This window comes from Amphimedon queenslandica, unplaced genomic scaffold (assembly GCF_000090795.2).
Source record: "Amphimedon queenslandica unplaced genomic scaffold, v1.1 AMPQUscaffold_13444, whole genome shotgun sequence".
NCBI lineage: Eukaryota > Metazoa > Porifera > Demospongiae > Haplosclerida > Niphatidae > Amphimedon > Amphimedon queenslandica.
Genome location: NW_003546320.1, coordinates 66,004 through 84,816, shown reverse-complemented (window position 1 = coordinate 84,816; position 18,813 = coordinate 66,004). Strand labels below are relative to the sequence as shown.

Here is an 18,813-nt window from a genome sequence, read left to right as displayed (position 1 = left end):
TCTTGCTGGGTGGGCGTTATGGGTGTGTACCATGCAAAAATTACACAATAAGTAGTCAGATAAGTACAGTCCATGAATAATCGTAGGTCGTAGTAATGTCTTCATCTGAATCTGATTCGGAATCCATTGAATGGGAAGAAGTGATAATTCCTGAATCAGGTAAGATGTTGCATTGTAGTATCTCGTGATTAACTTTATATTATAGATGAGCATGAGCTCCAAAATAGAAGTGGCACAACTGTACCATTAACGTTGACTAGGTAACATAGTAGTCACATGGTAATTAGTGTGTATTATCTCTTTTAAATTTGTGCATCTGCATAAGAATATTTTATACTTTAAGATGGCAGTACGTTCATGTAGTTATGGGACAAGATTCCATAGCAAAGAGTCTTGTCATTTTATGCATGTATTCAGATCATTTATGATTCATCCGACAGTCAGTGACAGCTCGCTAGTGCTACCAATTTGCTACGTCAATGAGCATGGCCTATACTGCATATTCACTCGTATCACTGCATTGTTTCCTACCTTATGTGGTTGTTATTTGCTATTGATGCAATCATTCTTTATTTATCATTTTTTATTTATCATTTTTCTGCAATACGTCTGTAATGTCAATAATAATACTTAATTACGCTGTCCACCTGCTCACGAAAAGGGGATACTCTAAATTTAATTGCAATGGTATTACCGCTTAGTAATTGGGATCGACACCATCTAGAGTGAGTTCCTAGCTGAGACTTTTTTTAGTTATGTTAATTTGAGGTAGCATAAGAAACTAAGTTATTAGCTTATTGCTCCCTTGCTTACTGTATACATAAACTTTGTTATACCTCCTATGTGGCTTAATTTGGTTTCGTCATGAACGTTATTAATACACACTTAGTTTCTATTGTTATAGCTGTTCTGTTAAGGAGAATTCAATTTTTTAGAAAAAAGGAGTGTTCTCAAGATAAGGCCTTGAGAGCTTTTTACCGTGAGATTCAAGTTAACCTTCACAAAGTAATTTGGACCATCATTTTTACTAAATTTTTAGAATGCATTTTGGTTCATTGTACACTTTCAACTTGATTTTTGGCCAATCTGTTTTGTAATACGGATATTACTAGTGATAGCTATATCATGTAGCTTCATGTTAGACCTTGTGTGTGCTAGCTGGTGATGTTTAGAATGATTTGTATTTTAATAATAATATTACATGTTTCTCAGTACTGTATGTAGAGCTTTATTTTGTATGTAATTTTCAGGTACACCTGCTTTGTTTAATTGCTCATGGAAGACGTATGATTGATCAGTGCAATGAACTTTTGACTCAATGTCTTATTCTTTCTCTAACTCCTCAAAGTATCTGTATGATTAATTCAGCTGAACTTTGCTGGGAAAAGAATTTAAATCACGCTTTACGATGGTATGTTAATTTTCTAGCCTTATACATGTAACTTAATTTATTAATGTTATTTGTCTTGTTTTACCTCTCTGCTGATTTTGTTGTACTCTAACTTTTTCTAACGTCTTTGAATTTGTACATGTACATGTACTTCATTGCCCCTCAGCCTTCCCCCTAAATGCATCCCTGATATGAGGGTGTTACTTTTAGGTTCAAAACTCGAAAGCATCATAGATAGAGCCATTGTTGTAATGCATGTACATGTACATGTGTATCTCAGCATTAATATTTTGCTTCCCACATTAATTCTGTCTACTTTTATAATTTATATATTGTATAGCGGGAAACTTTTCAGACATTAAACTGGTTACAATTTATTCAAAAATCATTTTCATGAATCACCATTTTGTACTGTATTATTTACCATAGGGTGCCTTTTTTGAAAGGTATAAATTTAGCGGATATACAATTTGTGTATTAAATTTTGCAATTTTTATTCCCAATTCGAATTTTCCACGTCATGCCACTAATTTGAGGAATTTATTCTGCGAATTATATTGTTATATTTATTACTTGCACTTGCAGTAGGACAATCCTAATTATTATAATTGCAGAACACTTTTTCTGTTTTGGCTTTGGAACCTACTATAGCTAATAATGCATTATTAATAATCAGTATCTCCAGAGTGGTAATGCAAATTTTTATTTTATTGAGAAATATTTTAAGGCATGAGAATGAATGTAACTAATGTCAACTGGTGTCTATGGTAGCTATGGCTGATTATAGTTAGCATGAACCTGACCTCTGTCCAGCAACAAATGAAATGCTGTAGCACTGTATCAAAATCTAGCTGAGCTCTTCCATAGGCAACAGACATACTACTCTGTAGTGGAAGTAGGAAGTCTATGTAACTAGTCCATATTTTAGCCTGGCAGCCTAATCCAGTCTGAATTATACATTGGCTAAAACTTTTTTAGGTTAAAAGTTGAGACTTACATTATTATGACTGACAAAGCCCCATAATATGTCATTTCCATAATTATTGTTTCGAATTTTGTATTCAAAAATATTTTTCAGGTTCATTGCAAATATTTCATCAATAGAGGATGTACCATGTCTGAAAGTACGTGTACAGTCCATATTTAATTTTTATTTGTTATCATTATTTAAGGAATTATCTACTGTGCAGTTGCTTGTTACATTGTATAAGTCTCTTGGGATTAGGGCACGTCTGGTTCTTGTCTTTCCAGTAAGGTGATAGCAATTTTTATGCTTTTAATTTGTGCTGCAGATTTCTTCAATAAAAGCAAATAAACAGAGTGGGTCATCAAAAGATAAATCTTTATCTCAAAAGTCAGATTTTAGCAGTATTGTTGAAGAATACCAATATAATTGTGCACAAAAAAGTAACGAAAAGTTAAAAAGAAAGCGGAAACTATCAACATCACCATACTTTGAGACGTCTTTAAGTTCTTCAACTGCAGATGAAAGTAGCCCTAAGAGACAAAAATTTGAAGATCATTTTGGTAGCAGTGTCTTAAATTCAAGGAATTTTTACGGTAAAAGTTGTTATAAAATATTAGTGCTGGGCGATAGTGCTACTATCATATCACGATTGATAGTTCTTAAAATTTTAACGATAGTGATACTATCACGATATTAACAATTAATTTTAATATATTTATTTAATGTAACAAAATAGGCAAAAGGATGAAAGGTAGATGAATATTTGAGGTTTTCAGCTAGAAGGACATTTTCTGGATGTAGACAAGCTCTTTTTTTAGTACCTATATTCCCTGCAGTACTATAAATACACATTCAGAGGGAACTGATGCCACCGGTATACATAAATATTTCCTAGCTATTATTGGATAACAAAAGAAATTTGTGTTCCACCATGCCAAAGGATTGTATATCATATATATCTAAGCTAATAGGCTCTAATATCTTGAAATTTCTGCATGAGCCTTTTGGAGATTATTCAAGCACTCAGAAATTTTACCATCAACAGCAGGAAAACTAAAGTACTTCCATACAACACTAGTAGCACCAGGTAAAGGCAATATTTCTGTTTCTTTTTGGAGCAGTACTGCTACTAATGATAACATCTTCCATTTTTACAGCTGAACTAACTCATTAAAGTAACCACGTGTTTGATAATGCGCATGCGTACATGTACCACGTGTCAATCGTGATAGTGTTGATTCAACTATCACGATAGTGATAGTAGATTACTATCGCGACCATCGCATATATCGATACTATCGCCCAGCACTATAAAATATACCAGGCAATTTTATCATTCTTTAGATCAATACAATAGCTGGGTTGAAGTTTTACTGTCCAATGGGAAATGGAGACCTATTCACATTCCATCTATGTCAGTTGGTGAACCTGCACTTTGTGAGAAGCATTTACAAAATGAGTTTTTTTATGTGTTAGCTGTTGAAAATTGTAAGTACTTTTTATTTTTATGAAAAATTATCTATTTTTAGCCTCTCTTATGTCTGATGTTACACCACGCTATGCTTCACAATGGTGCACAAAAATTCATAAATTGAGGGTTGATACATCTTGGTGGTGTGAAACCCTTTCTCCGTTTTCTCAGCCTGCTGTTGAGGCACAGCAGGAATCAAGTGATATAAAAGGTAAGCCCATTGCTTTGTGCTTTGTAAATAATATGAAAAATAGATCAATTACTGTCTGCACCATTGCCTACCTTACTCTCTCATTATAAGAATCATCCCTTGTAAGTTATTACTTACATGTATTATGCATGAGTGATAGTTTTAATTCCTGATCAGGTATGTCCTGAAGAAACACCTTCTCAAGTATGAAGGTTTGTGTTACATTAGTACCATCGCTGAATATTTTGGCAAATTAATATTTGAAATAATCAGCCTATTGTTTCATTTGTGCATGCTCAAATGTAATTTGACTGCAAGTTGCCAAATAAAGAATTTAATGATGTGTGAAGTTTGTTACAATTACTATTGCAGCTATTTACCCTGATAATAAGGATTATATATTGGGACACTTTAAAGGAGAACCTGTATATTCAAGAAGTTGTGTCCAACCTGTAAGTATTGCTATTACAAAAATGTAGAATCAAGAGTCCATTATAGTATTTATAAAATGGACTCTTGATAGTTGTTACAAGCTACTGTAGAAGTGTTTGAACTTTTTTTAAACTTCTGCATCTCTCTCTTTTAGCATTCATAATAATTAAGGCTAGTTTCTTTATTTTGAATTACAGCCAGAAGTGCTATTATAGGCCACTGGCATTAACATTAGACTTACGTAATTCCAATGATAATTTACCTCTTGTTAGCTGCATACTCGTGAAGCTTGGCTTAAACAAGGTCTGATAATCAAGGTATAATGTACAAGTATTTATTTTTATTGATGTGCCTTCTATTTTATAGCCAGGAGAGGAACCTATAAAAACTGTTAAATCTAAACACAGTGAAAAGGTTATATATTCATATTTATAATGTGTCATTCTTTGTACAAAGGAGCAGAGAACTAGTCACTTATTTGGTCATTGGCAAACAGAGCAGTATGTGCCACCACCAGTAGTTGATGTAAGAGATCTCACATACTGTATATATTACACTTCACAACAGGGTCAAGTACCTCGAAATGAATATGGCAATGTAGAATTATTCACACCATCGATGTTGCCTGAGGGAGCAGTTCATATAACTGAGCCTGGTATAAGTAAAGTAGCTCAAAAGCTTAATATTGATTATGCTCCGGCTATGAAAGGATGGGAGTTTACAAAAGGATCCTGCTACCCAATGTTAGTTGGTTTTTTAAGAATTTTGAGCAAAATTTATTGTTGTCATACATGTAGTTTTGATGGCATTGTTGTTGCATCAGAATATCAAGAAATTTTGCTGGAAGCCTTGCAACAACACCAACAGATTTCCATTGAGAAAGATATCAAGGTATTTACCTTTTAGTTTGAGCAATAATATTATATTTTCATAGAAACATCAAAGAGTTATTTTAGATAGATGGGCTAAACTAACTAATAGCTTATTAATACAAGAGAGAGTAAAACAGAGATACAAACAAAGTAACAATTATTCATAGGTAGAATGACAAAGACAAACAACAGCAAACTATAATTTAATAGATGTTCTCTGATTTAGCATAGCAGTAGTTTTTTTCTGAGAAGCACTTTCAAAGAGTGCTTTCTGTTCAGATATACACTTTTGTTTACATACACAGCAATTATAAATGTCAATTTTTTCAACACTTTCAGGCGTCAGTCCAACACAGAGTAAATGAAACCATAGCTGACATAGATCACATTGTACCCAACTAATTTGACTAGCCATAGGTCTAATACACTGAGGTGCAGAACATATTGCATCTTCATTGGAATCACTTCCTTGCACTTCATGCTCATCGTCTGATAAAATTCCTTGTCCCTCAATACAAGCAAGGCTCTCCACTGCAGGGCTCTGACGTTGCCTTAAACTTTTAGATGGTGATAATTTCTTTCGCTCAGTTTGTTTTACACTCTTTTTCTTCTTGTTTTGACTCTGTTCAGCTACAACATCTTCAACTGCACCTTTCTTTCTCTTCTTTGATGTAGCTGATGCTGATAACGAAACATTTGTATCTTCTGCATCTTCCAGCATCATTTGAAGCTACAGTGTACATGTATAATCAATAAATTATAAATTGTATAAATTAATATTTTATTACTTTTCTTGAAGGAGGTGAAGTTACTTTGGTTGTACAATTCTTCATTGCTTCCTCTTCCGTCATCGTATAATATGATATACACTCCGAATCAGTTTGCAGTATCTGCAATGACACTCAAATATACATACAAGTACTGTATATGACAATCACCTGCCACAACTGAGTGGTTTCATCAGTAGTAACTTCCAATAAATCCCCTACTAGCAACATGTCTTCCACATTTTTTCTCTGAGCCTCAGTTAATCCAGCATAATTTGCCTTTTCTTTAGACAGCTGTGACTCATAATGTTTTAGTACAGAACCTACATGTAAAATGAAGGTGCAATCAATTACATGTACTAAAAGCAAGAGTCTTGTAGAGGCTCTGAACTAAAGATATTAGTAAACTACACGTACAACAAAGAATTAACACTATAAAATAAATATTCACTGGTAGTGTCAATTTCTACATATACATGTACATGTATAATGTATAAATACTTGGCATGTGAGCTAGAGACAACAATACATTTATGTGTACTTTAGGTCATGCACATTGTACCTGTTTGATAAGCAAGTACTTCAGCTGACTCTTCACTAGCTTCTTGCTTCCATTTAGATACCTTCTTTCGTATATCCAGTAATCGCAATTGTTGACTTCTAGCTTCTTCGATAACTCCTCGTGTTGTTGATAACACTTCTCGAGCTTGTTTTTGCCAACTAATGGCTCGCTCAGCCAAACAATGAAGAGCAGTCCCTTCAGAAATGGCTACAGGGACTTTCTGAAGTGATATTAATAGAGACACAATAGCATCAAGACGTGGGCGTCTACTTCTCAGGCACGATCCACAAATAAATCTCATTTCTTTGCTAATGTCACTGTCTTGATTGAGTTTGCTTTTCGGAATATGAAGACAGTTGGCATGATACCATTCATTGCACACTTCACATTGTAGCATGTAACCACTCTCCGGTTTGTTACACAAGCAATACAAAACAGGAGAGGACGAATCTTCCTCTTGTTGCTGCTTATCGATATTAAATTTTCTTTTCTTTTTGATGTATTCAATTTCTTCCTTTTCCATGGCATGAATCAAATCCATTTCTTTTAATCGATCACCTTTTGCTAGGCTAAGAGCTGAGGTATGAACTATGTATTCGCTATCTCCTTTCTTCTTTGGTGCCTTTCCTTGTTGAGATGCAGCAACAGACTCAGCTCTTGGTAGCAATACCTACATGTGCAACATGCACATCATTACACAAAGTATTAGCATTCAGCACTTACGTCAATTAAAGATGAGCTGGAATTTTTCTTGAGAAAAGTACGTGATGCACGATCTACCCAAGCTTTAGCAGCTGAGTAACGTGACTCTACTTGAGGAAGTTGATCTAATCTCATTGATATTGGATGAGCAGAAGACAAAAGTTCTTTTAGCGTGCTATAATGAGGGTGCTTGTCAGCAGCCTACACAAGAAATTTATGTATATAATATAAAAATTTATGTCTGTACCTGGACTTCTTGAGCCTCATCATTCCATTTTTTGGCTTCGTCTATAGCCAAACAAAGTGTTTCTGCCAAAGGGACTGTCACAGGTAGCTGATTCATGCCTTTTAATTGTGCCTCAAAATAGGAAATAGGGTGGGGTGGCCTAAAAATTAATTGAATGTGTTTTTACCAATAACAAAATTACTTTTCTTTTAAGGAACTTTTAACTTTGTGCTCCCATTCTTGAACAGCTCCTAACAAATTTTTTAGCTTTTCCAAAGAAGAACTTACAGCTGTAACAGAAAGAAAATAATTAATATAAATTTAATAAAAACGCCAAACATCAAAACATAACTTTCATGCATACCTTTACAGGAATGAAGACTTTGTCCTTTCTTGTACATGCTTCTTAAAGTATCGATATGATTTTTCTTCCCACTATTTAACAGTACATTTATATCTTTAATCCAAGCAACTCGATCTATGGCCTAGTATACATACACAAGTATGTAGAGTACACTAGCTAAATGAGCAATATTACATTTCTGATTTCTCCAAGTTGTGGTATATCAAGAGACAGTTGTTCACCTCGCTCAAGCAATTTCCGCAACACAAGTATGTCTTCCTCATTTGTTGAACAATTGTCATTCATTGCAGAGAGAGTCGATAAAACTTCCTCTTGATAAGCATTAATAGTGTGAAGATGAAACTGCAGAAAAACCCTGAGATAAAAATGATATTTGTCCCCAATATACCTGTAGTTTATCAACTTCAGGCAGAACACAAGGCAATGCCAATACATCCTGTAAGACTTGCTTCAGATCATGAACAGAAACAAACATATCTCTAAAACATAATTACAATAATGGCAAGCAAAAAGTATTTTCACTCATACCTACTCTTAGGCTGCATAATGTCATATATGGTACTTAAAATTCTTTCCGTTTCACCAATAGCAGCTACCAGCTCATTATACTGCTCACAATTACTGAACTCCTTATTCTTCCCATCAAGAAGCAACGCTTGCATGTACTGAAGATCAGGCTTAGGTTGTTCAAGACCATCTAACAAACTGTCAACTCTTTTTGCCCACAAGCAGAACATATTAGCTCTCTCTTGAGCAGTCGACATTAACTGACGTAGCTCAGTAAGATTGTATCGAATCCTAAGCAAAAAATTTGTATATGTAAATTAGTGATCCCATATGTTCATTGCTTAGGGAAACCTGATTACACACATACAAATAATTTAATAATGACAAGGTTGACAACATGAACATACAATTTACAAATGTACATATCCATGTACTGTAGACTCAATGTGCATGTACATCTACAAATGAATGAAATTTTATCGCAAAATGCAAAAAAAAATTAACGAGTATCAATTTTCACAATGCGACTTTAATCATACACATACATGTATATACATGTAACAAACAAAATGAAAGACAAGATTGTGTAGACTTGCCGATGCCAATTGCAACAAGACAATTAGCAAAATTGCAAAATCATGCACATGTAGTCATGTACACAGAGTGTCATCAAATGATGGAATACATGTATGTATCACATATGTATAATGAAACATTACTACATGCACTGTACCTTAAAGACTTTTCACTGCTGTGGCAGTTACACAAGTCTTTATGATGCTCAAGACAAGCCATTAGCTCTATGAGTGATGAGAATACACATCATGAACTGATTAAATATAATCATTATCTTACTGGGAGAGCATGAGCACCTTACTCCAGATAAGAAACAACACGTCTTACATACAGAACACTGCCTGTCATCATCTGGTAACAATTCAAATATTTCCTTCTTTTCCACTTGTATACCCTAAAGCACATACGCCATAAACAAATGTATGTACAACTGTAGATTCATTGGTACATGTACAAGCTGATAAGAAGAAATGACATGTACTTTCTGTTTCTACCATGCCTACTTGCAATTGACCAATCAGGTTGCGTTATACGAGGTAATTACAATCACTTATTTACCTCGCAGAGGTAAATAACCAAGTGGTCAAACAGGTTTTCTTAGTTATTTACCTCACGGACAGCCCGGGAGCAAACAGGTTTATAATTATTTACTTTGAAGCATAGCTATGGCATCTGGAGTAATCATTTTTAGCATAGAAAGCAGCAAAGAACATTGAAAAGAAAGAAATAGAGCCTCAAAAGCATTTGGCCATGTGACCAACTTCTTAATGGGTGGAGTGGAATTGGAAAGGCATGTTCTGGGCATGTTTTACTGTACACACATGGCGCAAGTGGAGAAGAGATTTTCCCGTTTCTTTTAAGAAGATACAAAGAAGTAAAGAGTCCTTGTGCTTTTATAAAGCCTTGCTAATCATGGGCAGTTTCTTAGCTACAGATTTGGCATGGTAGAAGTCTCTTATACACCTCGGTCTCGGTTGCTATGGGTTTATTTACCTCGGGAATGCGTCCCTCGGTAAATAAATCCCATAGAACTCGACCTCGGTGTATAACCTATACACATTGTAAATATGTGCGTACATTGAAAAATTAATGGCTTTATCCCTCACCATTCTGATGAAAAATGTACAAATAGACAGAACTTAAATTAGCCCAATAATTATACAAATGTAATAGTTTAAAACTCACACTGCATTTGACAGAGTGTCTCAATTGCTCTTCAATTGAAAACATTGTCTCAGCATCTTTAGAAGCCATTACCAAAACAGAGAGGTCCAGGTCATTGGGTTGAGCCACAATTTTACAAATGAGTTCATCATGAGAGAAAACAGGGGACTTTTGAGTTAATCGATAATGCTCAATGCTTTCACGTCCAACAGGCAACTAAATGTATGTACATTAATATTTTTACAATATTTAGTGCAAAATACATGCTTATGTATTTACCCAGTCAGCTAGTGAGAAATTCACTGCTTCAGCAAAATTAAATCCTTGATTAAAACCAGCATGATACGCCCTAGGGAACGTGACAACAAACTCACCAGCACATTGATCAGTTCGAACAACCTACATGTGTATATGTATAAACAAAAAAGTCAAAAAATTCTCAAATTTTAATGCTTGAAGTTAATGCTCAATAATACAAAATCACATATACACTATGTACATGTACATGTACAGTAGCTGCTACTAAATGTAAAAACATGTAGACAAAACAAATCAAAGATATCATACAAGTGAACATTAGCATGCAATACATAGAACATGCATCATGCATGCAATGTACATGTACATGGGATGTGCTGACCGGTATTCCATTCTTAATTAAAAGAGATGGATTCAGTGTCGTAGCTAAATGATGCATTAAATCAGGTTGGTTCTCAAATAACTCAGGAGCCTGCTCTTTCATTGTTGCTTCTAATGCATCAGCATAAGCTGAAGGAACACCATACCATGTTTTTGCTTCACCCCTACAAAAGTACAAATATACAAAAAAATGTAACAGTGTTCTATTACTCATTAAGGTAATGTATGGATGTTCATCATGCAAATCATTATATGCTAGTGGGATCAGTTTGTCAGAGGTAAATATCAACATTTGATTATCAGCACCAATAAAACAAAGTCATCATTCCCACATTTAACTGTACAATACATGATGTACAACTATAATTAGAGGAGAATACATAGTCTGTGCTGCATTATATAAGTTACCAATGCAGGTAGTTGATTGAGTAGCTCCAGTGGTCTTCTGTGTGCCAACAGAAACAAGAGAAACACATCCCAACATATAACCAAGGGACTTTCATTCCAGAAATGTCAGCATCAATAAATCCAAGAACAGATCCCTATTACATGTACACATCATGAATCATTACATGTCAAACAAGCAGACATACTTTTAGAACAGGTAAATTGTTCAGGTTCCATCCAGAATTAACATATTCTTCAGTGCCAGATACAGTTAATAAACCACTACATGGGTCACGCAGTGGGAATCCACTGCCATGCTTACTAGAATGAAGATCAGCTCCATACTCAACAGTAACCTATAAAGTTAAAATAACAAATAAAAGTAATCACAAAATAAGCAATTTTCTCAAGAAATGCGTGTGTATGAGAGTTTGAAAATTTCTTGCTCCTAAATGTACATTACACATGAATTTACAAGCACTTCCAGTCATAACATGTACATGTATATTCATTGCATCATAAATCTGCCTTAAAAATTTTACACACAAACAATTTATAACCAAGTGGGCATGAATGGGTAAATAACAATAATTGACAATAATTAATGAAAATAAAATCAACAAAAATATATCTTGTATGGCTTACTAAAATAAAAGTTACAAAACTTCAAACATAATTTTATCTTGTACATTATGCAAATATAATTTCGTGTATCGTGTACAAATCATACGTACACAACTACACATGTACATGCATACAAGCCCTATGAAAAATCACAGGGGTTTTGCTATGTTTTTCCATAATTCAACATACAAGTACATGTACATGTACGTATTTCACAAAATTCTACATGATGCTACATGTACATGACATATTCTACAGTTCACAGTTATCTTATTTAGTCATCTTATTTAGTCCCAAACATGAGTAAGCATGTTTTATGTCATGCCAAAATCAACTTCAAAAAAAATTTATTGCAATATAGTTATATTTACTGTGATCATTTGCTATGGCACATGCCTATCTTTTATTCCAACATGACTAGTTTTCTGACATGTTTTACACATTTGTCTTGATTCATGAAACAGTCAGCTTTATACATTAAATTGTCTCATATATTTCATGAAATGCAGGCTTTTACACATGTTTCCATTTTTTATACATAATTACTATAGCTGTTTTCACTTCAGATTGACAAGGAGTTTTTGTCATGAAAACATTGTGTCAACCTGCCCACTCACAAAAAATGACTAAAACTAAAATACTTTAACTCCTTAACTTTATTGTTTCGGGTGCTACATGTACTTCCTGTACATCTTACCAAAATGATACTTCTTATTATTTGAAAAAGGAATCAAGAAATGAAAGATTACAAGGTATTTTCTGAGCTGTGAAAATGACGGCAGTTTTATATCTTTTAGTCTGGAGTGTTCATTTTGCTTTCATACAAATAAAACCTGATTTTGAAGAATGTAATGAGATGCAAATGATATTCACAAGCATTCACATGTAGGTCATGCAACATCATGGCAGTTTCTTTTGATGGAGACTGGGAAGCCTATTGAGAATCATCCAGAATACCCAGAGACTCCAAAATTACTCCAGGGATACAGAAGAACCCATGATGCAACTATACCAAGTTTCAGGTACAAATTGCTGGCATTAAAAACAAAAAGTTATAAGCATGTTTTACCAGTCAAACTCAACTGTAATCAACTATATAACATACATCAAAAAAAATTAAAATGTGCAGGTAAAATGCATGGTTCCTAATAAATTATGAGAAAACATGCATGTTTTTTTCATTGGGAGTGAAATATGCCTGACAAACAGACATCAACTACATGTACATGTTACTATACATGCAAACAGCATGTTTACCTCATCATCAACAGAACCAACTAGTCTCCAAAACTCCTTTTCAACAGTGGCATATGGTACATCCTACACAAATGAATGATAAAAACCAATACACTACATGTCAATACATGTAATATCTCTATTGTACAGATTTCATCATCTGACAGTTAAAATTGCTAAAAAGTGTTTTCATTTATTTCAACATCATTTTATCAAAAATTAATCTGCATGTGTATTTTCAAATTAATCTACTAAGTACTGCAAAACAACTAAAAAATTCTTCATATACTGTACATGTACATGTACATGAACTACTCCTTTTCCAATAAACTTCACTTTACAGTACATCCATTACTGCTCCATTATCATCATGATATTATTGTAACTACATGAATGCAAATGACAAATTTGCTACTGCTATTCAAGGCAAAAATTCCTTTTTGACGCTATTTTGAGAGCTCGATGAATACTGATTGTTAATAACAATCCATAAAGTACATGAACATGTACTTGCATAGTGTACACAACACTGTATGCCATTACTGCATGAACATTTCAACATGTCTAAGCCAAGTACAGTATAACAAGCTTGCATGCCAATAGTAATACAGTACTTGTACAATTATACTTACAGTTGGTTGCTGATTAAAGTAGTCAGCTTTAAACTGGTTTGCCATTTTGCCAAAAGTTTGAAGAGAATAAACTTTTTTAGCTTGTTCAAAACCAAAAGGATCAGGCACTTGGCAACATTCCTATAAATTAAAGTCACATTAATTATTAAGCACACTCTAATAATACTCATTACTTTATATTATTTCAGTAAACACAAATGTACATGCATGTACATCTACAACTACATGTATTTATTTAGGTAGCAACAAGGTGGATAAATGTACATGTACATGTAGCTTTAATCAAGGACTGCACTGCAACACGTACTGCACATGTATATGTACATGTAGCTTCAATCCTCATTTTTTATCTTTTCCCTTTCAATACCAGGCCTTAATTTTTTAAGGTCAAAATGTAAGCATGCAATCACTTTAAATCCCAAATATAATAAATATATATATTACATTTGTCACAGCTAATTATGTTACATATGTACATGTACATGTACATGTAGACATCACATAACAATTCTCAAAAACAACAACATGTACATGTGCTGTACATTGACTGCACACACTTACTGTATTGACAACATAATACAAAATACCATACAGGGGGTAGATTTCACGGGGATTTAATTTCGCTAATTTCCCAGATTCAAAAAATTCATGAAAATTTTAATCTATACAAATTATTTTTTATCATACTAATAATGGTCAATAGAAGAAAAACACAAAAAAATTTCCTTGTGAATAGGTTGAAAGGTGATTTTCATGAAATATTTTCCCCAGGATATATACCCCCGGTATGGTAAGCGAAATGTACATGTACATGTCTGTACATGTACATACAATGTAACTGATGTTCCACAAATCAAGTATTCTACTAAAACAAAAAATTATTTCATCAATGAATAATGGATCATGTCTGCAATACAAGGATTGCTTAATGAAAGAATTGTAGGAGACATGAAATAACAAAAAAACCAACAAGATCACCTAAAGTGATTTACATGTGATAAACAAATATGCGAATATGTCATGATTGGTAACTACAAATAAAAGCCCATTTACAAATTTACATGCACTAGTTCCTAGACAGGATGCATGTTGTACAAAGTACAAGCAAAAGCATCACAAAAAGGCAAGCAGTGCTTTAATAAGTTACACATGCAGTTCATACATGTACTGAACATCATGTAGAATCTACATACTGTACATGTACATGTACATGTACATGCATGTATACGTAATGTAGTATGGATGCAATTCAAGTTCGTGCAATTAAACATGTGTACATGTACATGTATGATAGCTTAAATGATTTAAAAGAGTAAACAAAAGTGTGTGAAGTAGAGCAACTACCAATATAATGTACATGTACATGTACAAACAATGTCCATTTCAGTATAATTAATCTAAAAATGTACACTATCAATCATCGCAAGTACATGTACATCACCATTCATCACATACATGTATAAAGTACTGTACTGCACATGTACGCTGTACATTTAAATGCAAGGTACAATGTACAGTACATGTACATATTAACCTTAGCAATGCAATGAGGGCAATACCAAGATCCTGTTGGAAGTGAGGCCAAAGGAGGAGACAGACAGAAGACATGATAATATGCATAACATCCACAGCAACATAATAATTCATCTTCGCAATAATCATATCCACATTCACGACAGGAAATCTTTGAATCATTAACAGGTTCTGCTTTCTCAGTTGATGGTTTGCTTTCAGATTCAGCTTCAATTGGTTCAGCATCTCCTAAAAGTCAAATTAAAGAATCATACAAAAATAAATTTCAATCTTTGCACTATTAGCTAATATTGTATCCATTAATGCATAGAAAAATAATGTACATGTACATGTACATCTACAAAATGTTAACAACAACAATTCCAATATTTAAATTCCAATAACAATGTAAATGTATACTGTCTATAAAAAAAAGCAAAGCCCCAAGAGAAATATAATGACAAAAAAATAATCATAACAATACATCAGAAAGTTGCAAGTGATTAATATGTACACGGATGTGTCCATAAATAAATTACCATACAAGTCATAATTACATGTATTTCTGCAATGGCACTATGAGAAATCTTGCTACATGTATGAACATGTACATGTTACAGTCTTTATGTACATGTACATGTAGTTAGAGACAATAAAATTATCAGCTACTACAAGACTTACATCAGCAAACGATGTTTTCAAGCACTATCTGTATATAGTAAAAATTGTGTTAATAGAGCCAGGAAACAAGGCTTTCTTCTTGAAAGGATTCACCATTCTCACTAAGACTTAAGAGCTCCATTCTCACTAAGACTTAAGAGCTAACTGTCAAACTTATAGGAACTTCTTCAGAAAGAATCTCTGCGCTACCCAACATTCAAGTACCCTACAGGCACAAGTACATAGACATGTACATGGACATGAATATGTTTAAAGCTGCAATTTCATTTACATGCACCATTGCTATGCCCACTTGGGTAAGGAACATGCATGAGCATAAAGTACATTGTATCTTCTATGAACATACACTGTATCATAAATGAGTCAATTCAATCTAAAAATAATCTGAGGACTTCAGCATCAGATCATAACATGAAACCATAAATACATCATGAATATTATTAGTGCAAATACAAAGGTGCACAAACATCATGAGCAGTACTGTAGATGTACAGTACATGTACATGTACATTAATAAACTATAAATAAAAATGCATATGCAGTATACATATTATACATGTATGTGTGTCTGAGTTAAAAATTGCCCAATAAATATAGTATAGAACATAATATAGTATACAGCATTTGTGTACACGTAGTTTAATAAACTCAACCATCTGAAAGTGCTTGCTCATGAGAGCGAAGGAGTGACAGGGATGATGGTAAGAGGGGCGTGCACATGTACAGTTGTACATGTAAATGCAGTGAGTGCCAAACAAAAGATTACAATGTAACACACAAGCAGAAGTATCAAACATACACATACTGTATATTTATGTACTACATGTACTATACATTTACAAGTGTACTCATGTATGGATCATAATGAATCAAATGTACAAACCTAGAGACATTCTGTATCTTGAGAAACAACGGCGACTAGTTCGCTTCATAGGGACATAGACATTTTTTGGTCCAGGAGCAGAGAATGCAAGTTTCTTAAACTCTGGGTTGCTTTCTGAAATATCAAAATTATAGTCAGGATCCTAGAGAATTTTATATGCATATAATAATGGCAGTCACACAATAATGTAAAAATAAACAAGTGCATACATGTATATGTAGTACCTGCATGTAAGTACATTTAAATGGAACAGTATACATGTACACATGTACATGTACATGTATGTACATCTATACAGAGAGTCCTCCATGGCTTTCAAACAACTCATATATACACATGTATGTGCATATTTATGCATTACCAAACAATACAAGTAGTACATGCACATGTACATGTACCTCAGAAAGCTTTCTCTTTGATCTTCGATGATTATCATCTGGTTTGATATCAGTTTCAATGTCATGACTAAAATGATTTTCTTCAGCATTGCTGCCTCTTGCTAATCCCCCTGATGTATTGGTAGGACTGCATGACTTCTTAGACATATTCAACTAAAATCAGTAGTAAACGTACATCGATTTCAAATTTCAAATGCACAAATACAAATGCTACATGTACATGTACATGTGCATGCATACCTTTAAAACTCCATTATTCACTTGACATATTTCAAACGGATACAAATATTTTTCATAATTGATTCTAAGAGACCCGGATACAGCTATGTTGTCATATTTCATCTAAATTTCAATGAAAAATAATTACATGCACTTAAGCAACTGAGCAGACAAACAGTCAGTACCTCTCTTGCAATGGAGACCCACTTTCTAGCAGAACAAACCTCTTCAAAACCTCCATTGTTAGTCACAATCTTAAAACCAATATAATTTTAAAACTATGAAAACATAAAACCTTACTTTAAATAATTGGTGAAGGTCCAAAGGGGATCTGTTAACAACAGGAACTTTAAAAGACACTCCCTGCATGTATACAATTATAAATTCAATAATCTATAATAATTCATACATGTAATAACCTACATGTACATGTCCATGTACATGTACATGTATATTAACCTACTTGTACGTGTACATGCATGCGTAAATTACCTGCATGTCCCAAAACTTTGCAAGGTTGTCAAGAAAGTTCAACTTGACCCTTGTATTTGCCTGTAGGAAAATGATATCCATGCATATACATGTCCATGTATTCACTAATGCTAACCTCTAATTCATTAAGGGGCTGCAAACGAGGAGTAAACTTAAATGCGTCAACATTAAGAGCAAAAGGAGGCTTCCATCCCTAAACAAAAGAACAATTGAAATCAAAAATGTCAATAAAACTTACACTATCAGTTGTAATAACATAGAACAATATGTACATGTTTAATATACATGTATGTTACCAATTAAGAACAAACTTTTAAACTTTTATTTCTCTTAGGCAACCTACAATGCATCTCTGGCCACTGCCATTATTTTCAATGCACATTAAGGTTATGAAAAGTTAATACAGAATGTAAAATGTATTTTCAATTTTTCATTACTTACTACACATTGTACACAATGTACATATACATGTAATACTATCAAACTATTTATGTATACAAACAAAGCATAACTTTTCGGATACCATACATGTGTCTGTATTATCAAATATACTGTAAAAAGTAAGGAAATACTTACCAAAGGTGGTTTGATCTTGCATATACCTGTATTTAGCACAACTGGTCTAATTTTACTTATGTAAGATACAGGGTCCTTAAATTCTTCTGGTGTTGGCTGAAAAACGGGAGCCTCAGGGGGTCTTATAAATTCTTCTGACTCCATAATTTTTGTCTCAGAGTGAGTATTTTCTTGATAATACTAAACGTAAAACGTAAAGCCAAGTATCCAAATCAGTTACTCCTCAAATCGACGCCATATTGAAACCATCATTCGTCATAACTATGATAAATTTCTCTCACACAACAACAGAGAACAAATTTCACGCGCATGCGCAGTAGTTGATGGGCGTTAATTAGAAGTTG

The 18,813-nt window shown here is 33.6% G+C and overlaps 2 protein-coding genes across 3 annotated transcripts; one reads left to right on the top strand and one right to left on the bottom strand.

The window, feature by feature from the left end:
- Nucleotides 1–27: 27 nt before the first annotated feature.
- Nucleotides 28–5,643, top strand: LOC100639149 (DNA repair protein complementing XP-C cells homolog). 2 transcript variants are annotated; one of them, XM_019995459.1, is made up of 18 exons: nt 28–159; nt 206–260; nt 936–1,005; nt 1,251–1,411; nt 2,469–2,514; nt 2,563–2,640; nt 2,683–2,950; nt 3,702–3,845; nt 3,887–4,039; nt 4,083–4,140; nt 4,196–4,230; nt 4,391–4,470; nt 4,723–4,767; nt 4,817–4,864; nt 4,907–4,975; nt 5,018–5,193; nt 5,248–5,341; nt 5,385–5,643. In XM_019995459.1, the coding sequence occupies exons 1-18, from the start codon at nt 96–98 to the stop codon at nt 5,487–5,489; spliced, it is 1,749 nt and encodes a 582-aa protein (XP_019851018.1). In that variant the 5' UTR covers nt 28–95; the 3' UTR covers nt 5,490–5,643. The 2 variants fall into 2 exon arrangements, with proteins under 2 accessions (XP_019851018.1, XP_019851019.1); XM_019995460.1 differs by lacking the exons at nt 28–159; nt 936–1,005.
- On the bottom strand, nt 5,398–18,741 carry LOC100639023 (lysine-specific demethylase 5D-like). Its single transcript, XM_003385922.3, has 29 exons — nt 18,470–18,741; nt 18,009–18,086; nt 17,894–17,953; nt 17,702–17,764; nt 17,587–17,655; nt 17,423–17,524; nt 17,183–17,335; nt 16,785–16,926; nt 15,243–15,469; nt 13,709–13,828; nt 13,098–13,160; nt 11,423–11,572; nt 11,238–11,371; nt 10,831–10,993; nt 10,470–10,589; nt 10,212–10,406; nt 9,306–9,420; nt 9,184–9,250; nt 8,472–8,741; nt 8,332–8,422; nt 8,118–8,285; nt 7,944–8,064; nt 7,782–7,869; nt 7,601–7,739; nt 7,375–7,554; nt 6,652–7,321; nt 6,261–6,412; nt 6,111–6,212; nt 5,398–6,052 (listed from the first exon to the last, which is right to left on the bottom strand). Exons 1-29 carry the CDS (start codon nt 18,611–18,613, stop codon nt 5,519–5,521), a joined length of 4,680 nt encoding a protein of 1,559 aa, XP_003385970.1. The 5' UTR covers nt 18,614–18,741; the 3' UTR covers nt 5,398–5,518.
- Nucleotides 18,742–18,813: the final 72 nt, after the last annotated feature.

Coding starts and splice junctions, on each gene's coding strand:
- LOC100639149 (XM_019995459.1), top strand. CDS start 96: ATGTCTTCATCTGAATCTGATTCGGAATCCATTGAATGGGAAGAAGTG. Junction 3,846..3,886: donor TGTGTTAGCTGTTGAAAATT/GTAAGTACTTTT, acceptor ATCTATTTTTAG/CCTCTCTTATGTCTGATGTT. Junction 4,471..4,722: donor CAAGAAGTTGTGTCCAACCT/GTAAGTATTGCT, acceptor ACCTCTTGTTAG/CTGCATACTCGTGAAGCTTG.
- LOC100639023 (XM_003385922.3), bottom strand. CDS start 18,613: ATGGAGTCAGAAGAATTTATAAGACCCCCTGAGGCTCCCGTTTTTCAG. Junction 16,927..17,182: donor CAAAGAGAAAGCTTTCTGAG/GTACATGTACAT, acceptor AAAATTCTCTAG/GATCCTGACTATAATTTTGA. Junction 9,251..9,305: donor AAGGTGCTCATGCTCTCCCA/GTAAGATAATGA, acceptor CATCACTCATAG/AGCTAATGGCTTGTCTTGAG.